General features: G+C 32.8%; 3 protein-coding genes across 4 annotated transcripts; all 3 read right to left on the reverse strand.

Annotated features, from left to right (window-relative positions):
* Positions 1-74: 74 nt before the first annotated feature.
* On the reverse strand, positions 75-4,093 carry LOC118449752 (uncharacterized). 2 transcript variants are annotated; one of them, XM_035884700.2, is made up of 7 exons: positions 3,804-4,093; positions 3,386-3,437; positions 3,186-3,297; positions 1,895-3,054; positions 768-1,529; positions 311-678; positions 75-214 (listed from the first exon to the last, which is right to left on the reverse strand). In XM_035884700.2, exons 2-7 carry the CDS (start codon positions 3,431-3,433, stop codon positions 88-90), a joined length of 2,577 nt encoding a protein of 858 aa, XP_035740593.2. In that variant the 5' UTR covers positions 3,434-3,437; positions 3,804-4,093; the 3' UTR covers positions 75-87. The 2 variants fall into 2 exon arrangements, with proteins under 2 accessions (XP_035740593.2, XP_035740594.2); XM_035884701.2 differs by lacking the exon at positions 3,804-4,093 and having other exon boundaries at positions 3,386-3,508.
* A 542-nt stretch (positions 4,094-4,635) lies between these two features.
* On the reverse strand, positions 4,636-7,728 carry LOC118449684 (uncharacterized). The gene is made up of 4 exons (XM_035884539.2): positions 7,470-7,728; positions 6,382-7,236; positions 5,950-6,280; positions 4,636-5,851 (listed from the first exon to the last, which is right to left on the reverse strand). Exons 1-4 carry the CDS (start codon positions 7,476-7,478, stop codon positions 5,706-5,708), a joined length of 1,341 nt encoding a protein of 446 aa, XP_035740432.2. The 5' UTR covers positions 7,479-7,728; the 3' UTR covers positions 4,636-5,705.
* Positions 7,729-9,270: 1,542 nt separating this feature from the next.
* Positions 9,271-18,957, reverse strand: LOC118449677 (general transcription factor 3C polypeptide 1). The gene is made up of 12 exons (XM_035884514.2): positions 18,462-18,957; positions 18,161-18,354; positions 17,462-18,091; positions 17,161-17,329; positions 16,132-17,072; positions 15,661-16,029; positions 15,337-15,577; positions 11,939-15,261; positions 11,352-11,869; positions 11,021-11,213; positions 10,708-10,795; positions 9,271-10,619 (listed from the first exon to the last, which is right to left on the reverse strand). Exons 1-12 carry the CDS (start codon positions 18,544-18,546, stop codon positions 10,501-10,503), a joined length of 6,870 nt encoding a protein of 2,289 aa, XP_035740407.1. The 5' UTR covers positions 18,547-18,957; the 3' UTR covers positions 9,271-10,500.
* Between the last annotated feature and the right edge of the window lie 203 nt (positions 18,958-19,160).

The following is a 19,160-nucleotide window of genomic DNA, read 5'->3' on the forward strand; positions in this document are numbered from 1 at the left end:
CCTTCAGGGATTTTTCACCTTTAATCTTATTAAGCGAGGTTTAATAGCCAGGAAAGACACGTTAATTTGAATCATACGGGTAGATTATTACAATTCAGTGGTAGGAATTAAATCGTTCCTTCTTGAGTTCCAGTTGCGCAATAAGGATAGCACGTAATTTAATTTTGATCTCCATTCCATAAGATCGGTTATCGTATCGCACGATAGCAAGTTTCTGTAAGGTAAAATGAAAATTATTAATTTCTTTTCCGAATAATATTACATTCGATGAAAGTAATAATGTTAATAGTGTTAAAAGTATTCAGCTTACTTTATGATAGTATAAGAAGTATTACACTCTAGGAACATACTGCTTTTATCATGGGGTATTCTTTCTCTGATAGTTTTAAACATAAGCGTTCGAGGTTTGGCACAAAGCGACCTATCAACGACCTGTACCTCATTCGAGGTGCAATGAGTCAAGTCGATGATCAATAATGGAGGCCTCAAATCGTGTTCTTGCGGATAATTCCAGAATTTTAAGAGGCTACCATCAAGAACGCACCAACGTCGATTCCATGCGGCAAATCCTCCGGCTTCGTTGCCGTGTGTCAAGAAGCCTGCATGAACGACCGATATCCGAATCTTACAAGAAAACTCGAGATCTATTAAACCTTGCAAGATCGAATTCGAAGGTACCTGTGAAACAATACTTAATTAAAATCTAGACTTTAATTAACGATTAAGAGTTGATCTTTTCAAACAAGATTGTTCGACGAAGAATTCACCGATAATAGGGACCAAGGAGAAACTTCGTGTATATCCTGAAGCGTCAACTCGGCATATCCCGAGGGTTCAAAGGACGTATCTCTGATGCTGGAACATTGTATTTCATTTTGCTTCACTCGTGATCTCTCATTTCTCCTCCATAAGTTAGTAGGCGAAGGACAGGATATATTATTATTACAAGAATGTCCCTCCTTTTTATTGTAACAAGTATTTCTCAATTGCAAGCTATAGAGGGTGATTAAGATTTTAAAATTTGGACCAAGATTTGGTATGGTTATCGTGTCGGGAAAAGAAATTTTCGTTGGGCTGTCGATGGAATAATTCATAGCGATCGTTGCCCAGACCATCGATTCGTGTGTCACAGTTATGATAAACCATTCGGACATGTCTGGAGTTTGACTTATCAAGATTAAAGCGTCTTCTTTAAGACGCAAACCGATGCTTGAGATATTAACTTCGCCTTGTTCGTATAGCTTAACGACGTTATCGTTCATTGGCCCATTGATCCGTTTAATTTCACTCAATACAGCCTGTTTCTTAAGAGTCGATAGAAGCAATAATCGTTCGGACTCGACGTGTTGAGTACTATGTTGAAACGTTTTCATAACGATACATAAGTTCAACGCCTTGCTCGCTTGGTGTATCAACGTTTGTTGTATCTCGAGTTTCTGTAAGAGTTCTTGTATTTTGTCATTTTGGTTTAAAGTTATTATGAATTCGTCGGATCCCTTTTCCTCGGTATTGACAAATGTTCGGGATATCTAAAAGAACAAACCATTTTTCTTATCTTCGAACGACATCAATGCATTAAGTTAATTATGCAGTGGAGTTACCTTTCGATTAATATCAAAGATCAATTAGTTTTGCGAAAAAATAAAAAGAAAATGAAGGAGAAAGAAAGAAGAACAAAAATAAGCGCACTCGCATTCTATTAGAATATAGCGAAAAGTACAGATCCCTGTAAATAAGAGTCTTTGCTGCGAGACGTCAACGTCTCTTTAATTTAAACTACTAGCGCCATTGATAATCGAACTAATTTTCCTATTGTGCCCCCGATAATAGGCAATATTTTTACGCGCCCGTATACAAGACGTGAAATTAAATTGCAATTAAAAGTTTACGATACCCTTTTGATTCTTTGCGAAAAAGATCTGAACAATTTCGATTTCCTATTTATATTGCCTTGCGGAAGTGGTTCGCTTGCCAATAGTCTAGGATTATGAATTTGTCCCGTAGGAGGTGTTACAGGTTCCTCGATTCTATTTTCACATAGATTTCCTTCGTATGAATTCGTCGTGGTATTAGGAATATAAGAAGTGCTAGAGCGTTCATTGCCAAGCGCATTGTTTAAAAATTTCTGCACCGACGGAACAACATTTTCCGTTAATTCTAAACTTTCATAAGAATATTTATTATCGTTCTTCTCCTCCGTCTCGAATTTTGACGAGACGATAGGCGTTATCGTTGAAATCGTGCTCTGTACCGAAGACGGGGATATATTTTTTTTCGTAAGATCTATAGGAGAGGATTTTCTGGTGGATTCCAAGTTCGGCCTCATTCGCTTAGGTTTCTCTATTTTCTTTTTATTTTTGTTAAGTTCATTATTTCTAGAAACTGGAGTGGCATATTGTGGCAAATCTATTGGGTAATCTCCCTCAAATTTTTCTTCGATACTTTCGCTATTCTTTGATGCTGTTTTCTTCAAAGTATCTTCAAAGACTTTGTATTTACCAGGTACGTAATCCGTCGGTCCTTCCTTTTGAACGTTGGAATTGATCCGAAGATCAAGAGGTACTTTCGACGAGTTCATTAGATTAATTTTACATTCTGACAATTCCATATGTTCCTTGAGATCCTTTATTGCCTCATTCAGACGAGTGTAGGGCGTTTCCTTTTTGCTCGTTTCATCTATTTCACTCGGCTCGTTTAAATTCTTCTCGGTTTTCAAACATCTCTTATCTTTTTTATTATCTTTACATGTAATTTCCGATTTCTCTTTGACAAGATCGCTCGATAAAGCTTCCTTTTTTATTCCCGTTAATCGCGGAATGAAGATGTCATACAATGGTAAATCATCGTCGTATAATGTCGTCTCTATTTTGATGTCCCAATTTTGACATTTTTTTGTTATTATGTCTCTCTTACATTCGTCTAGGAAAATTTCGTTTTCAAGAAATTTACTTGGAATCGGGATATCCTTCGCACTATTTTCAGATTTTATTAGAATTTCCTTATTTAAACAGTCCAAAGCAGTAGTAGACAGTCTGGTACATTTATGTCTGAAACCTGGTTTATGTGTGTGTGTGTGCGTGTGTGCGTGTGTGTATGTGTGTGTGTGCGAGAAAAAAAAACGAATAACAATAGATTATAAATGTACGGGGGCGAAAAAGTAATACGAGACATTTAAAAGTGCATACCTTTAAATCGGTAGATACTTATTGCATATAAAATGTTCATTTTCCGTCTTGGTTGTATTGCTGGCAATTCGAAGGACTCCTGTTTTTTTACACTAGCACGACATATAAAACGCTAAGAAAACAAAAAGAGAAAACAATTGTCTCATTATTAAAATTACTTCAATATAATTTTAATATATCTTTTGTGATTATTGACTTACGCGCATAAACGATTCTTCCGCGTTATCCATTGTGTTCGACAAAACCATAATTCTGTAACAACGAACGGATAGTTTCTTTTTAACATATACTTTCATCATTTTTTTTTCCTTTTTATTTTTTTTTTTTTTTTATCAAGAAGGATTAATCTCATCCAATAAATTAATCTGATCTCTATCCGCATCTTTTGAAGAAGCACAAATATAAACATCTGATTTGCGTTCGTTCGTCTTATCGGCACGACATAAACAGTATCGTCCTACATGACATTTAAACATAAATAGATTGTAATATTTCTCGTAACGTTACTATTGACCAAACTTTTTGTTAAATAAAATTGACAATGAAACGAATGATCTATATAAATTTGCACTATTTTTATACGCTGCTTAAATATAATTATTTTAATACAAAATTTACCTTATTTATTTTCGATCTCTTTTTTCGGTTTGATTTCAAAGGTTTGTAAACACGTGAAACTTGCGATAAATTAACGTTTAAATATTAAAATATATATCGCACATGTTTTAATTAATTATGGATTTATCATCGTTCAAGTTATATTTCACCGTGTCTTATCTACAAGAGCATTGAAATAAATACTTTAACAAATAGTTAAATTCGTCTTTCACCGTCACTAGAAATGAAAAATGATGCACAGTTGAGCCTAGGATAAGCCATACTAACAGCAAAAGAACGATACCATCACTTAAGATTTTATGACTAGATACCGACCATTTCAATAACTTTTATCCTAACAAATCGATTAAAGATAAATATAAAGATACTTTTGAAGAAGATTACTTTCATATTTATACATTTATTTATATTTTCATTAATTAAATTAAACATTGTTTTTGAAAGAGCAAGATAGCTATAATAATAAAGTAATAGTTTTCAATATCAATGTTAATAGTAATCATGTATAATTAACTCTATCTGGTATTGAAATTCTGAACTATGAAAGTTAAAGCCCCCGACAATAGGCAAATTATGTATATAAAAGCTTGTCAATTTCAAAAACCAATCCCCGACGGTAGGCAAAGTATGTATAAAAGAGTATTGTACGTGTGGATACAAATGTGTATATTAATTTGTGTAATGATTTTATTAATTATTTTGAAACTAGTTTCGAGTTCGGTTAAATTAGGTTCAATTAATTATAATCTTTGATTTTGTGCATTTTCCATATCACATTTTATTCATATAATATGTAGAATAGATATATATATTTTTTTTATATATATGCATGTATATATATATGTATATATATATATATATATATATATATATATATATATATATACACACATATATATATATATAGACAAGAAATAGTAATACATAATTCCTATTTAATAGCAATAGAGTATTTTACTAATTTAATACAACAAGTATATATGAGTGAAGAGTAGAACACACGGTTTGACTTACCGCACAGTAATTATATTCATGCGGATACTCTCTTTCCTATGACTACGCGTTTAAATATATAAAAATTCTGTGTAAGGGTATATTAAGTACGTACATTAAATATAAAATAATAAATATAAAGTATCGCTGATAGCTTAAAAGATTACCGAGATACTTTGTACTCCGTAAAAGGAGACATCTTAACCTTACCTGAAAGATAATTGATAATAAAAGAAGAAGCGTGTTTACTATTGTTCCCTCATATATATGTGTGTATATGTATCCATATATGTTTATGCGTATATGTATATAGACGCACATACACATATGTATATAAAAAAGAAATACTTTCTCATGTAACTTTTATAAACTAAAGCGTGTCCTTAACATCTTTGAAAGTCGATGAATCGTACATATTATATTATATATATTATCTCTGAAAATGAAATCTCTCGACTTTCTCTAATAATTAGTTCTGAGGTTAACTGTATGTATATATAGTTGGCGTTCATTACGTAAAAGGTTGTCTTTTAAATCTGGAACGAACGAATTGGTACGACATCAAAAAGGAGCCTGTAGATTAATTGCACTGATTGATGAAAGAGGATTCCTTTTCATTAGTTTACGCAATGGCGTCTCGTTACTCAATGCCGCGTACGTTCGATCATCTCTTATTGTTCGGATTTAGAGCACGCGTGGGCAAGATGTACTCATCTTTCGGACGCGCTATTCCATTCACTTCCTCTTTGCTTTCTCCCCCTCGTCCTAGAGCACGTTATTCCGTGCGTTCATCGATCTCCCTTACAGACGTAATAAATTTAGACAACCTTACGTATTAAACGCGCATCTTGCTTTAAAAGGTGTATTATTTTGTCTATAAGTAAAATACGAGATTATTTAACTATCCGTTTAATATTGATATCCACCATTAGCAGCAGCATCACCGCCACTGCCAGAAGGATATCCACCATTACCACCACTGCCACCAAATCCATTTGATGAGTAACCACCACCGTTATCACCGTTGCCACCGCCGTTGAATCGTCCAAAGCCTCCTACATGAAAATAAGAAATCATTTATTATTAAATAAAGCCTGATATATTATTTTAAACAAATAAACTATCTTACAAATTGTGATATAGTAAATCTTACCATTTCCACCGTTTCCTCCATTACTGCCGGGTCCACCGGAAGAATAACCGCCGTTACCGCCATTACCGCCAGGTCCACCGGAGGGATAGCCACCGTTACCGCCAGGTCCACCGGAAGGATATCCTTCGCCGTTTGCTTCTCCCTCGTACCTAATTTGCGGCTTAAAGCCTTCTTGATCAGCTTCATATTCAACTATTTGTTTTCTACCGTCAGGTAGCAAAACGTTAAATTCGCCTTGAGCACGATCGCCATCTCTACTTTCTGTATGTCCAAAGTCAGCTCCAGATTGATCGTCTTTTACTTCATAAGAGAACTCGTACTTGGCAGGTTCCTAAAATGAAAGTATATAAGATTAATACATTGATTAATCAATGATTGAAGGTAAATCCAAATGATTCGGTTAATTTTTTTCTCTTAAAATTTCAAGCTTACGTTACTCTCATCCTGTCCGTTGCCGTTGTAACCTCCATTTCCACCTCCATAACCTCCTCCTCCTCCTCCATTACCTCCGTTAGAGCCACCAACACCAGGAGCACCGTAGGAAGAACTTGGTTGACCTCCACCGAATCCGTTTCCACCTCCGGGAGCTCCGTAACTGCTAGAAGGCCTTCCGTTTCCTAATCCACCACCGTTCCCACCTCCAGGTGCTCCGTAACTGCTTGATGGTCTTCCATTGCCGTTGCCTCCGCCGAATCCGTTGGCTCCGCCAAATCCGTTGCCTCCACCAGGTGCTCCGTAACTACTAGATGGTCTTCCATTGCCGTTTCCACCGAATCCGTTTCCGTTAGCTCCTGGAGCGCCATAACTGCTAGAAGGCTTCCCATTTCCTGAACCTCCACCAAATCCATTTCCACTTCCAGGTGCTCCGTAGCTACTCGATGGTCTTCCATTGCCGTTTCCACCAAATCCGTTCCCGTTAGCTCCAGGAGCCCCATAATTGCTGGAAGGTCTCCCGTTTCCCGAACCTCCGCCAAATCCATTTCCACCACCTCCAGGTGCTCCGTAACTACTCGATGGCCTTCCATTGCCGTTGCCGTTGCCGTTGCCGTTGCCTCCACCGAATCCATTTCCACCACCAGGAGCACCGTAGCTACTACTCGGTGGTCTTCCGTTCCCCCTACCGTTTCCTCCGCCGTTTCCTCCGCCAAATCCTGGTGGACCGTATTCGCTGGAAGGCCCACCAAAACCACCTCCATGACCGCCATTAGCACCAGGAGGCAAGTAAGAGTTTACAGGAGGCTCTGGCCGTGCCAAAGCCAGACCTATGATGATGGTCGCTAACACAAACTACAAGAAAGGAATGGATATTTTATTATTATTATTATTAATTTTAATCTAACGGAATAATGACATATTTAATCAATTACTTGGAGAAAATAAAAGAGACAAGTAAGCGTGACAATGTGAAATATTCAAACGGTGTATAAGAAATATAGAGAGCCATTAAATCTTAAAGAAATAGCTACATCTATCTCTATAACAATATCTATATAGAAATATTCTGTGGACTAGTCGCTTACCTTGAACATTTTTATGGTAACGTATAAATCCGCGTTGAACACGTATGGATCCGTGGAAGACAAGCTCGATGGAGTATCTTTCGTTTTCCCCTTTTGGAGGAAAACGATGAAGTCTTCTCAAGAGTGTTTACTTTTTCAAGGGTGTTTTAAGAACACGTCGATACTCCTAAGGCTCTCCCTGAGAGAGAACCTCTCTGTCAGGATGGGGTAGCGATGAGTGAATGACAAACTTTGGTCTCTAATCCGGTTTATATATACCGAGACTCATCCGCGTTTGTGGATCATGGTTTAGTGCAAGCGGCAAGATTTACAAGGAGAATCGGTATATAACTATGTCACGGTGGTGTATCGGTGCTCGGTGACGGTGAAGAAGAGTGGGATTAAAGATGCGAACTAGGCAAGCAGCCTATGTCCTATATCTTATGGATTACGAATCCCGTATCGTATCGTTACCAATCGATCTTACATATTACGTCTACACCAAGATCGCTTCGTTTTATTCGGATAATCGAGCATTCGAATGCACATCGAATGTTTTAAATGAAACACTTGCATCGTGAAACTTCGACTCGTCTTCGAGGGATTACAAAAGATTAAAAGTAAATAAAGAAAAATATAAAATGTTAAGAACTATAAAATATATTTTTTTTGTCGTAATATCTTTGAATGGAAATTTATTAATTAACAATATCGATATTAGGATTATTATTTGATAAAATGGATATTATGTTACGGAATATCTTTTGCACAAAAGACCGTGATTCGTAATTACATAAAATCGTGTAATTTCTTCTTCTTTTTTTTTTTTTTTTTTAATTTCAGAAGGAACATGTAACTTACGCGCTCAGTCACGCGAGATGAATCGTAAAAGAAATTGAGGGGAGAAAGCGCGACAGCATCCCACGAGATGTTTATGTACTCCGAAATATTGCACCACTTAAAGATATCTCGATTACGGAAGTAATTATTAATACATCGATCGTCTACTCCCATCTTATTCTGCACGATTCTATTAAGTTATCCTTCGATCCTTCTTACAAGCCTTCTCATGACTTATAAAAGAAACTTACGGTAAATTGTGCGAACGATATTTCATAATAAAGTCCATTTTAATACATACATAATATATCTAAATATATATATATTATATATATATATATATATATATATATATATATATAATTTTTTAAGATCCAGATCTAATTGTAAGAAAAGGAAGCTTGACGAAGGCCTCATTGAATTCAATATCCTGGATGGACTTACAATATCTTCATCATACGCTTATGGCTAATAGATCGTTCAAGGGTTAAATCATTTTTGGCAACGAAGGTCTTCCTTGTGTCGTGAGGAATTATTTCACAAGAAACGATGACCTTTAACTCTATGGACCATACGCAAGAAGGATTAACTTTCATAAAATAGATGTACGTCCAATTGAAATGGTTCGACTGTTAACTATAAGATCCAAGTCACCTACTTTCGATTTTAGAGATCATTAAAGAGGAGGATGAACTCGATGCGTGTCGAATGCGGTAACAGAAAAGAAACATCGAAGCTCGATGTGCTAACAAGCAAGATTTCTTCTACTACTTCTTTTTCTTCCGTTTTCTTCGATTATTATAAATCAGATCGCTTCGAGTGTTATCATTGTCGAGACGATGCTCTCAAGCATGTACCTATGTCCGTCCCCTCTTTATATGCAATGTTTTTATGCAATCAGTGCGCTCATGGTTGGTGGCAACGTAGGATGCTGCACGAGATAGGGATATATTATGCAAAGTTGCATCATGGATTTATTGTAACAGTACTTTCATCGACTGTATAAGCGTGGAATAGTAGGATTCGTTGGTTTTTGTAATAGGTTTAATATTTGCTTATCTACGAATCATTATTTTTATCTACATGAATGATTTTTCATATATTTACATATCTATATTCCGTGTTAGCATTTCATTGGGTCATACTATACTTTCGTTCTAATTAGTACAATATCCTATTAAAAATTATACAAAGACCAGTTTAAAGGAAATTCCATTTCTTCTTTGAATATATTGATCAATAGAAATTATATTATTTCCTTCTGATAACTACATATATATGAAAAAGGTCATACCCAAGGGTCACGCAAATTATTATTCGAAGATCCGTTTTCTGTCAGTTAAAATGCGGAATTCATCGGTTAAATTTACCCGCATGTCCAAAGCGTTTCACCACTTCTACTTGATGTGTGAAAGTGTTGCAGGACTTGCGTCGAAAGATGTGCGCTCATACTATAGTTAAGCAATACTCTCTTCACCTGATCCAATTTACTGCCCCTACATCGATCTACAGCTGCCTCGAAGAATTGCAACACCTCGTGACGCTGACGATGCAATGCGGTTATACGGTGTATATATCTGTATTATGAGATGACGTATTGTTTGTTAGAATAATTTTTTCTACTGTATATAGGAGTTACATCATTTAAACCATTATTGATGATATTGTGTAAATACCAATTTATTTACAATAGAATTTATAAAAAATTAATATTATAACGAACTCACATGTACGCTTTAATTAAATGTAAAAGTCATCTAAACGTAAAAGACACCTAATAAATTACGATCACAGATATGTTCATATTAAAAAAAAAAACAAAAAAAAAAAAAAAAAAAAAAAACAAATTATATATAAAAGAAAAGAAGAAAAAAGAAAAAAAAAGGTAACGAATTAAGCTTGATCAGTAAGACCTTTGATAAACGTACCTTTTTTTGTCAATGTACGAAGATACCTATACGATACCTGAGTACGTAACGATATTAGATTATTGTTACATGCACTTCCGGATATTAATAGTATGAAAATATAATATTCGGCATGGAGACATTTGAAATATCCCGACGAAAAAATATTTTTCATCAGGCACACTAGCGCTTCCACGTTTGTTGACTAGTAAGGCTGTTTCGTATATGAAACGAAACGCGACATTCGCAATAACTTCTTTAGCTCAGATTATATCTTATTTATCTCGGTAACATTTATATTATCGTTATGGAATAAAATCCGAATTATACATCTTAGTACTTAAAAATATACTAAATTTTATTATCGCTCCCATCAAAGGCTCTATAAATATTTCTTCTTCGTTCGCCCACTCCTCGTCCGTTTCTAATTGTAACAAGAATGTAACATGTTAAAACAACAAAAAGAACATAATTCAATAATCGATGATACTTTAATGAATAATGATACTTACTTGGTTTAATAGATGCAGGCTTTGAAAACAAAGTCACATGTTGTTTTTTCAACAACTTTTTCTCTAAACAGCCTAACTTAACTAGTATCTACAACAGTAAAGTTAAATATTCGTTTAATTAATTTTATAATCGGTTTTATAATCGTATTGATAAGTTGTATTATCAATTCAATATTACAATATTATAGTATTGAATTGTCGTTTAAGCGACAACATATACAAATGAATTTATTTATTAAATAAAGCATTTGACGAATATATATAATATTATGTACAACTATTTATTTTATATTGTTAAAATAAGTATTCAAACCTCAACCAATTCACGAGTGTGGAACGGTTGTAAAGCTGGACTAAATCTATTTTGTACTTTGGCTAATATAACACCAGGATGTGTTAAACAATATGTTAAAACTGCTCCCAACATGCGATCCAATACTCTACGATTTAAAACGCCATCTATACGAATCCATGGTTTCATGACTACCCTTATTTCCTCAGCAGTACTGAAATCATTAAATGCAGTTACATACACATATACACATACGCGCGAGCGCGTATAAATATATTAAACTTTTTAATATGTACAATCAAATGTAAATATATCTTTTCTCTATAACTAATAATATCTCGTTTATTCTTACGTAAGATCTAATCTTTTGGCGGACGTATATACATCCTTTTGTGGAAGCAAAGATATTCTCTTTCTCTGTAATCTTTTTGCAGCACATATATTTTCTTCCTTTTCACTCTCACCGGAGAGACCTATAATTCTAGCATTTTGATCTGTAGTACCACTATCAATTAAAGATGTCTTTTCTTCTTTTTCTTCTTTTTCGAAGTTATTAATCATTGTTACATCTTCGCATATCGATGATTCCAATGAATTTTTATTATGATCAATATCATTATCTTTATTATCATCACTATTAATTTCACCAACAGTTTCACTTTCTGTTAAGTATATAGTACCTTTAGGTATTGGTAAAAGTGATTCTCTTTCTAAACGAAAAATCTTATAAGAATGTATCAACCAAGGATTTGCATAATGGTGATGTATATATCGAGGTGTAGTTACACCAGAATGTAAAAACAAATAATTTTCAATTAAAAGAGAAACTATATTATATAGGTCTTTTCCAAAGTCCTTTCGAAATTTTTGCTGAAATTATATCAAATTATAAATTATCGGATCATATAAACATATTATTATATTAATAAATGTTCTTACCATCAGTTCTTCCAAACTAGCTCCTATTTCTTTCTTTTCTCTCACAAATTTATATATAGCATCAATTTTCATCCAGTCATATAATACTTTTCCTTGCATATCTTTCTTGAAATCAGTATATGAAGTATTATTTTTTGGAAAAATTGCAAATTTATTTAATTCGTTTATAATTTCAGAAGCAGTCTTTAATTTTAAAGGTAATACATCAGACGGTACAGAATAGCTTTTAAAGTCTTCATAATTCTCAGAATATTGTGCTTTTGATGATTCTAAGTAATAAAAAATTTTGAACATATTAACGACAAAATATTCATGAGCATGATGACTATCAGTTACTGATAATTCATTTAGCTCCTCTCTTATTTTCAAAAGAGCTAATCTTGTATATCGTTTCTGAACGTCATTTGTGTCATCGAGTTTAGGATTTGCATTCGCGCAATTTTTATCTTCAGATGTACTACGTATTATATTACTTACACGAGTAAATGCATTATCATGTGTCTTTTTATATTCAGTATTATTTTGACTTGCATTTTCTGAAATTATACTTTCATTTTCTGCAGATTTAGAGCTTTCAACTGAATTTTCATTCAAAGGCTCTGAACTTAATAAAGATGCACTCTTAAAAATTTTTTCATCAAAATTAACTTGGCACTTATTTGAATCCGTTTGAATATTACTTTGTGTAACGTCATTAGATGAATTTAATACGCTATATTGATTATCATCATTCATTTTGGCTTTCTTTGAAGTTGGCTCCATCGAATCTATTTCACAATTATCGGTATACAATTTTTTCTTTAAACATTTCCTTTGTGATTTTTCTTTATCTATAACCATATCAGATGAGGAGTCCGTTAAATCATCAAAATTCTCCAAAGTTTTATCTAACTTTTGTCCATCTGTATTATTTAACATGGTCTTAGTTATATTTTGAAAATTTGTTGCATTATTTTCTTCATTTAGTTCTTTCGTATTTAGATCTTCAGTGTGTAAATTATGAAAACATGACTTCGTAAAATTATCTAATCCAGAGTAATCATACTTGGCAATTTTTCTTTTTCCTTCGGTATCAGAATTGTGCCCGTCGTCAACATCATTATTTATTGCTTCTTCAAGACTGGACGACTCATTAGTACTATGTTCAACAATTGTGTCTCCTTCAAATATCGAAATTTTATTGATGCTATCTATAAAATTCTTCTTTTTATTTGAATTGTCTTTAAAATAATCTAAACCATCTAAAATATCTTTATATCTTTGCGCAATTCTAAAGTAAGTTTCATCTTTTTCTGTTAATCTCTGATCTAATGTAATTACTTGATCTGGTATTGCAATATCAAAATCGAGCTTATCCTGTGCCATAAAATCATGTATCATGGCGACAACCCCGCCAGTAACTGGCATAATTTCAATACCATCGGAAGAAGGAACATTTTCGAAAGCGTTATTTTTCTCTGATTTAGAATACCATTGAATAAGTTTGAAGAAAGCATCATATGATTCCTTATATAAATCATATGGCCATTTATTTTGGAACTTGTAAATATAATTGGTACTGAACTGAAACTGTGAACTGCTCATTGGCATATAATTGGCATACTTCTTTGTTAGACACATATCATTTTTTTTAATTGTAACCATTTGATCGGCTCTAATTTTGGCCATAGCATTTCGCAAAAGAACCTCTGGATATTGTTGATATACTTTGAATAACTGATATGCCCAAGATCTTTTATCTTTTCCGGAACACATTGAACTATGAATAACAGAATTAATTGTGGCAGAATGTATATCATTAATACACCGAATATCCTTAACAAAGCCTGGATTAAATGATTTAGTGGGGTATACCACTTTATAAAATATATTAAACTCTTGTACTGTTTTGGGTACAATGATAGGTTCGTTTGGCCCCATTTCTGAAATATCGTAATACTTTTTGGCGACGTAATCAACAAGATTTTTAAATATTTCAGCTATGCGTTTTTCATATGCGCAAGAATTCGAACATTCTTCTTTAATCTTTTCTATAATATCACCAAATCGTTTATTAATGAAGAAATTTTGTCTTATCTCTTCTACACCTAAAGTCACGCTATTAACCGTCTGTGGCTGTCTAAGCATATATAAAAGTCTTCTTTGACAAGCACGGGATGTTTTGTTATAAGAGCTAAGAGAATAAGAACGTAAAACATCTCTGACCATATTAAATGTTACCACTTGTTTTCGAGAATTCGGGCACAAATACATCATGGCAACTTTACATACAAGTAATATATTGTCTTCGTGTGGTTGCCAATCAACACGCAATTTGTGCATTAGTTGAAGCGCACGATAATCAATTTCATCATATTTCACCCGTGATTTTCTACCCTTCTTAGGTAAAACTCGTCTTATAAATGATTTCTGTTTTGATCTACGAAATGTTGTATATGTTTCATGCTTTATGGATTTATTTGAAATTTCAGAAATTTTGCTCGATTGCGACTTCTTTTTCAAATCAGTAGCAGTTACAATAGTAGGCCCTGATACTTTCTTTAATCCAGAAAATTCGGTGAATTTGACGGGCGCCGCTTTTATCGTCGATAAATAAGCATCTCTCTTACACGTCATATTTTTATTTTCTTGATTTTTCGTTGGTTGATGACGCGTCATAAAATTACTATTCCAATTCCAATTACGTTTCAAGTGTGCGAAAAATGCGGAGTCGATACCAGCTGCACCTTTATGATCCCCAGGTACTTTACCAGTATCTAATTGTATAGCTTCTTCGGCAGAACGAGGTACTATTGTTTGTATCATATCGCTCTTTTTACTTAAATCCTCCAATAATATATCTTTACCCTGAACCACAAGTCTACCCCCTAAAGGAGTATTAACGCATATATTCCACATATCGTACCAATATTTTTCAACTATATACATTTCATTGAAATTATATTTAGTTACGGGGTATGTTTTTTCTTCAATTTTGTGATATCCAGGTGCGGATGAAGTTGTATCCATCAATTCGCTTCGACGATTTACATAAAGAAATACTTGATCTTTTTCTTTTAATTTCTGCGGTCCAAATTGTATCAGTCCAATATAACATAATCTAGTCATGGTTTCATGAATATCAAATATATACTTTCGTGCATGTAATAAAGTATTACGAATATTAATTGGAAGATCTTTCACTAAATAGTGTTTTCTAATAGGATGATTTGTATAATATTCCAAGCCTGATATAATAAATGGGACACTGTGGACTTTCAAAAAAATCGATAGAGGAATGCGTAACAGAACATCGCACATTAAAGTCCAACCTTTTGGCCAACCTAATATAACAAAAGGATTGTGATTATATTCACAAATCTTACTCAAATGTACCACACATATTGCACTTTTCTTACCATTATGTTTTGGTAAAGGTGGCATAAACATCTTCCATCCTACTTCTGTGGTATAAATTTTACTCATTTCTTGAGCCAAGCTGTCGGTAATACTAAAATCATTAGCCCGCAACAGTTGTATTTGTTCATTTTTGGAAAGTGTTTCCTCTCCAGGATGTTCATAAACTAAATAATATAAAAGAACATGAAGTGCTTGCATACGAACAAATTTAGGACTGTACCCAAGTCTTCGAGCTGCTTTCTAAAAGTAAAAAATTAAGCATTTACATGTCTTCATAATAATAATTTTTTAAAGTAAACTTAAAAAAATGTTATACTACGTACTGGATCATATTTGGAAGTAGTTGGTATTGCTGACAGTCTTTTAGGCCTTTTATCAGTTTTGTTTGTATTGTCCAAATTATGTAAACGTGTCTTATCTATATTATTTTTGGGATTCCCTTTATTTTTTTGCGATCCCAATAAACAAAATTTAACCTTTGCTTGCTCTACAGCCGACTTTATTACCGTGTGATCTGTATCAATATTGGGATCGCATATAAAAGTCAAATGTTTTTCTCTACCATTGGCGCTAAGTGTTAATTTTATATTTTTTACCAAATTATCTTTGGCCAATTTCTGCAATAATCTGATCAAAGATTTTTTGTCTATCTTCACATCATAACCTTCCTTATCTTCTTCACCATTTATCATCTGAAAAAATTAATGTAAATTTTAACTTTTGATCATCATGTCGATTTGACGTAAAATTAATCTATATAAAATTATACATAATGATTAACCGTTGTGTCTTACTTTCATTAGCTTAGTCATATCATCGATAACTTGATGCTCTTTAACAGACTCAATAATCATATTTGCTCGTCTTAGTAATCTATAAGTAATATTAGATATACCCTTTTTCTCACTATTTTCAACGTCCTCCATGAAACCAAATATTTCATTAACTGGTTTTCCAGTTCGCGTCGGATTTTGCGCGACCAAATTTGTTTGTATACTCTTATATATCGATACAGCTTTAAGATTATCTGAAATTTTAGATATGGCTGTGGAATGTTCAAAGCCATCTTTAGTTTCATCTGTTTTCCTTTTTTCGTCACCTTGTATTATTGCCTTTTCTCTATGTCTTTGCTCCTTTAAACATTTTAAATTCGCAATTTTTTCCGACATATTCATGAATGTACATTTGTATCTAGTTTGAGATTTTGTTATACGATATTTCCAAAATATTTTACTGACAATATGAAATACTTTCCTTAATTCATCAATGTTAATACAACGTTTTTGCTCTTCACTATGAGAATGTTCAATTATATTATTATCAATAACTGCGGGATAATTTGCTTTCTCTATGGTTTTAACTTGATGCGTATAAAGTTCATTACTTTCTTTTTTCTCTTGTTTTGGTATAGTCTTATCGTTCTTATTTGAGATCTGTTTTGTAAGTTCTTTAATTTTATATATTTCTTTCTGAAATTGCTTACTCATCATGCTACTTTTCTCAAACTTTTTAGATACATATTTTGTTACTCTTTGCCTACCAGCATCATTCATGTATGTCGCTACAATATTTACTTTCACTAAATTACGTAATATAGTTCTACATTGTAATTTTGTTAAACCCATATTTTTAGTTAAGTTTCCTTGAGAAACACCATCACTATTGCTTTCTTCGATTACATTATTAGCTTGCTTAAGATAAGGAACATTGTATTTATGATCAGAAATATCTAACTCTGAAATAAAATGATAATAATTATTGAAAATATCAATAAAAAGAGATTTATAATATATTTGAAAATACTTTTAAAATCCCATTTTTACCAAATTGTTCTTCATCTTCGTGTATTTCATCTTTGTTCCATAGTTCAGCAATATCAATGTCAGGAGTCACCAGTTGTATTACCCTTATCATTTTTTCCTTTGACGGATCATTTTTCCGTTGCCATTCTTTAGGTTCTGCATTTGGATATAAAGTTCTATATGGTACCTTCTATTAATTAGTAATAAAGCTCAATTAAAAAGGATGACATTCACTTTTAAAAAAAATTATTATATAAAAATGAATATATATATATATTAATAACGAAATATTTAATGAAATTTTCTGATAAGTTTCACTAACCAGATCTGTTTTCACTACTTTTTGAAAAAAAGATGTTTTAACTAATTTTTGTATAGAATTTTCAATTTGCAATTTCTTCTTTATTTCTTCATATTCAGCGATATAATTCTCTTTCATCTTAAGTATTTCAATTACTTGTTCAGCCAAGAAAATGATTTTTGGTTTTCTTTCTACAAAGAATCGTGGTAGATGTATTAAGCTACCGCTACAACTGTGGCCTGAACTTTTTTGATGATGCATCTGTTTTGTTATCAATTTGTGACGAAGTAAGAATTTCCTATGATAAAACAAGGTTCTAGGATCTTCTTTCAGTAAGCTAAGACTAAGTTTTCCCTGTGTCACCTCTCCATGATAACGCGATCTTCCAACTCTTTCAAGAAAACAATAATGCATGATACTTAATTCTAATGTAGGACATATGTTATCGCCCATTAATGCATGCTCTCTTGCATATTGAGATGCAACAATGACCAATCTTTGACCATATTCTGTTATCGCCTGCTCTAAAGTATAATTTCTGATATCGGCAATAATAACTTTGCGAGTATAATATGTCGAACAAGAACCCTTAACTCCAGCAGCTTGATCGTATATGGGACAATGAGGATAAATATCTTCTGGAACATCATCCTAAAGAAATAATTAACTTAGATATCAAAATAAAGAAAATTAATGAAGATTGTGTTTATATTTCCTTACTGGCTCAAGTATAATACCAAGATCTGGATCTACAAACTCATAACGATCAAATATAACAAGTGTTTTTCTTGGCACTTCTAATTTGTAAAATGTAAATTCTTTAACTTTCACACATATAGACCATATTTGGATCATAAATGCTTGTGAAAATGGTAAAGGATCGTTAAATCTATGTGCCAAACGTAACCATAAAGCTGAAACAAGGAATAATTATTATTTCATGTGTGTGTGTGTGTGCGTGCGTACTTGCGCGTGTAAATGAAAAATGTATAAGAACAATGTCGAAGAAATATTGATTTACCTTCTAAAGTAATACCATCCAAACCTTCCAATGCCACTTCATCTATTACAGAATCTATTAAATTAATAGGTGGAAATGATACCATATTGATTATTCTAGAAATTTGATTGAATAAATAAAAATATGTATTTTTTTAAATCCACACACAATTAAAATTGTTACTATCCTTACTATTAGTCTATGTAATTTTCATTCAAAATATATATTGCAATTCAAATTCCAATGATTCGATTAAAAGTCAAAGAAATATATTTTTAAAATTTTTAAACTTGCGATCAATATGAAACGAAAAATAAAAAATAGGACAACTGATATATGTCCTACGAATATAATTGATTATTTCACTTAATTAACGATATGACGATTAAAAAGAGAATTGACAAATAAACACATTGCACTATTTTTTGAATATAAATATATTCATCCTATTTCATATTTCCATTTAATATAAATTTCGTTAATTTCCTTTAAAAATCAGTATCATTTCTACGTTCTGTAAGCCATTTGTTTACAAGTGCGATAGGCACGTGCATACTTAGTTTTAAGGCAATACTCATTTACACGAAATTATGGCGAATCTCAATGACAAAATATCTTTTTTATTTTCTTTTCCCCCAACCATCCCCAGCGCCCTATCAAAAAGCATCAAATGAAGTATATTATATTTTGAAAAACATGTTTAAAGTGTCACATATCTCG

Source organism: Vespa mandarinia, chromosome 15, assembly GCF_050613455.1.
Source record: "Vespa mandarinia isolate Hongniang chromosome 15, ASM5061345v1, whole genome shotgun sequence".
NCBI lineage: Eukaryota > Metazoa > Arthropoda > Insecta > Hymenoptera > Vespidae > Vespa > Vespa mandarinia.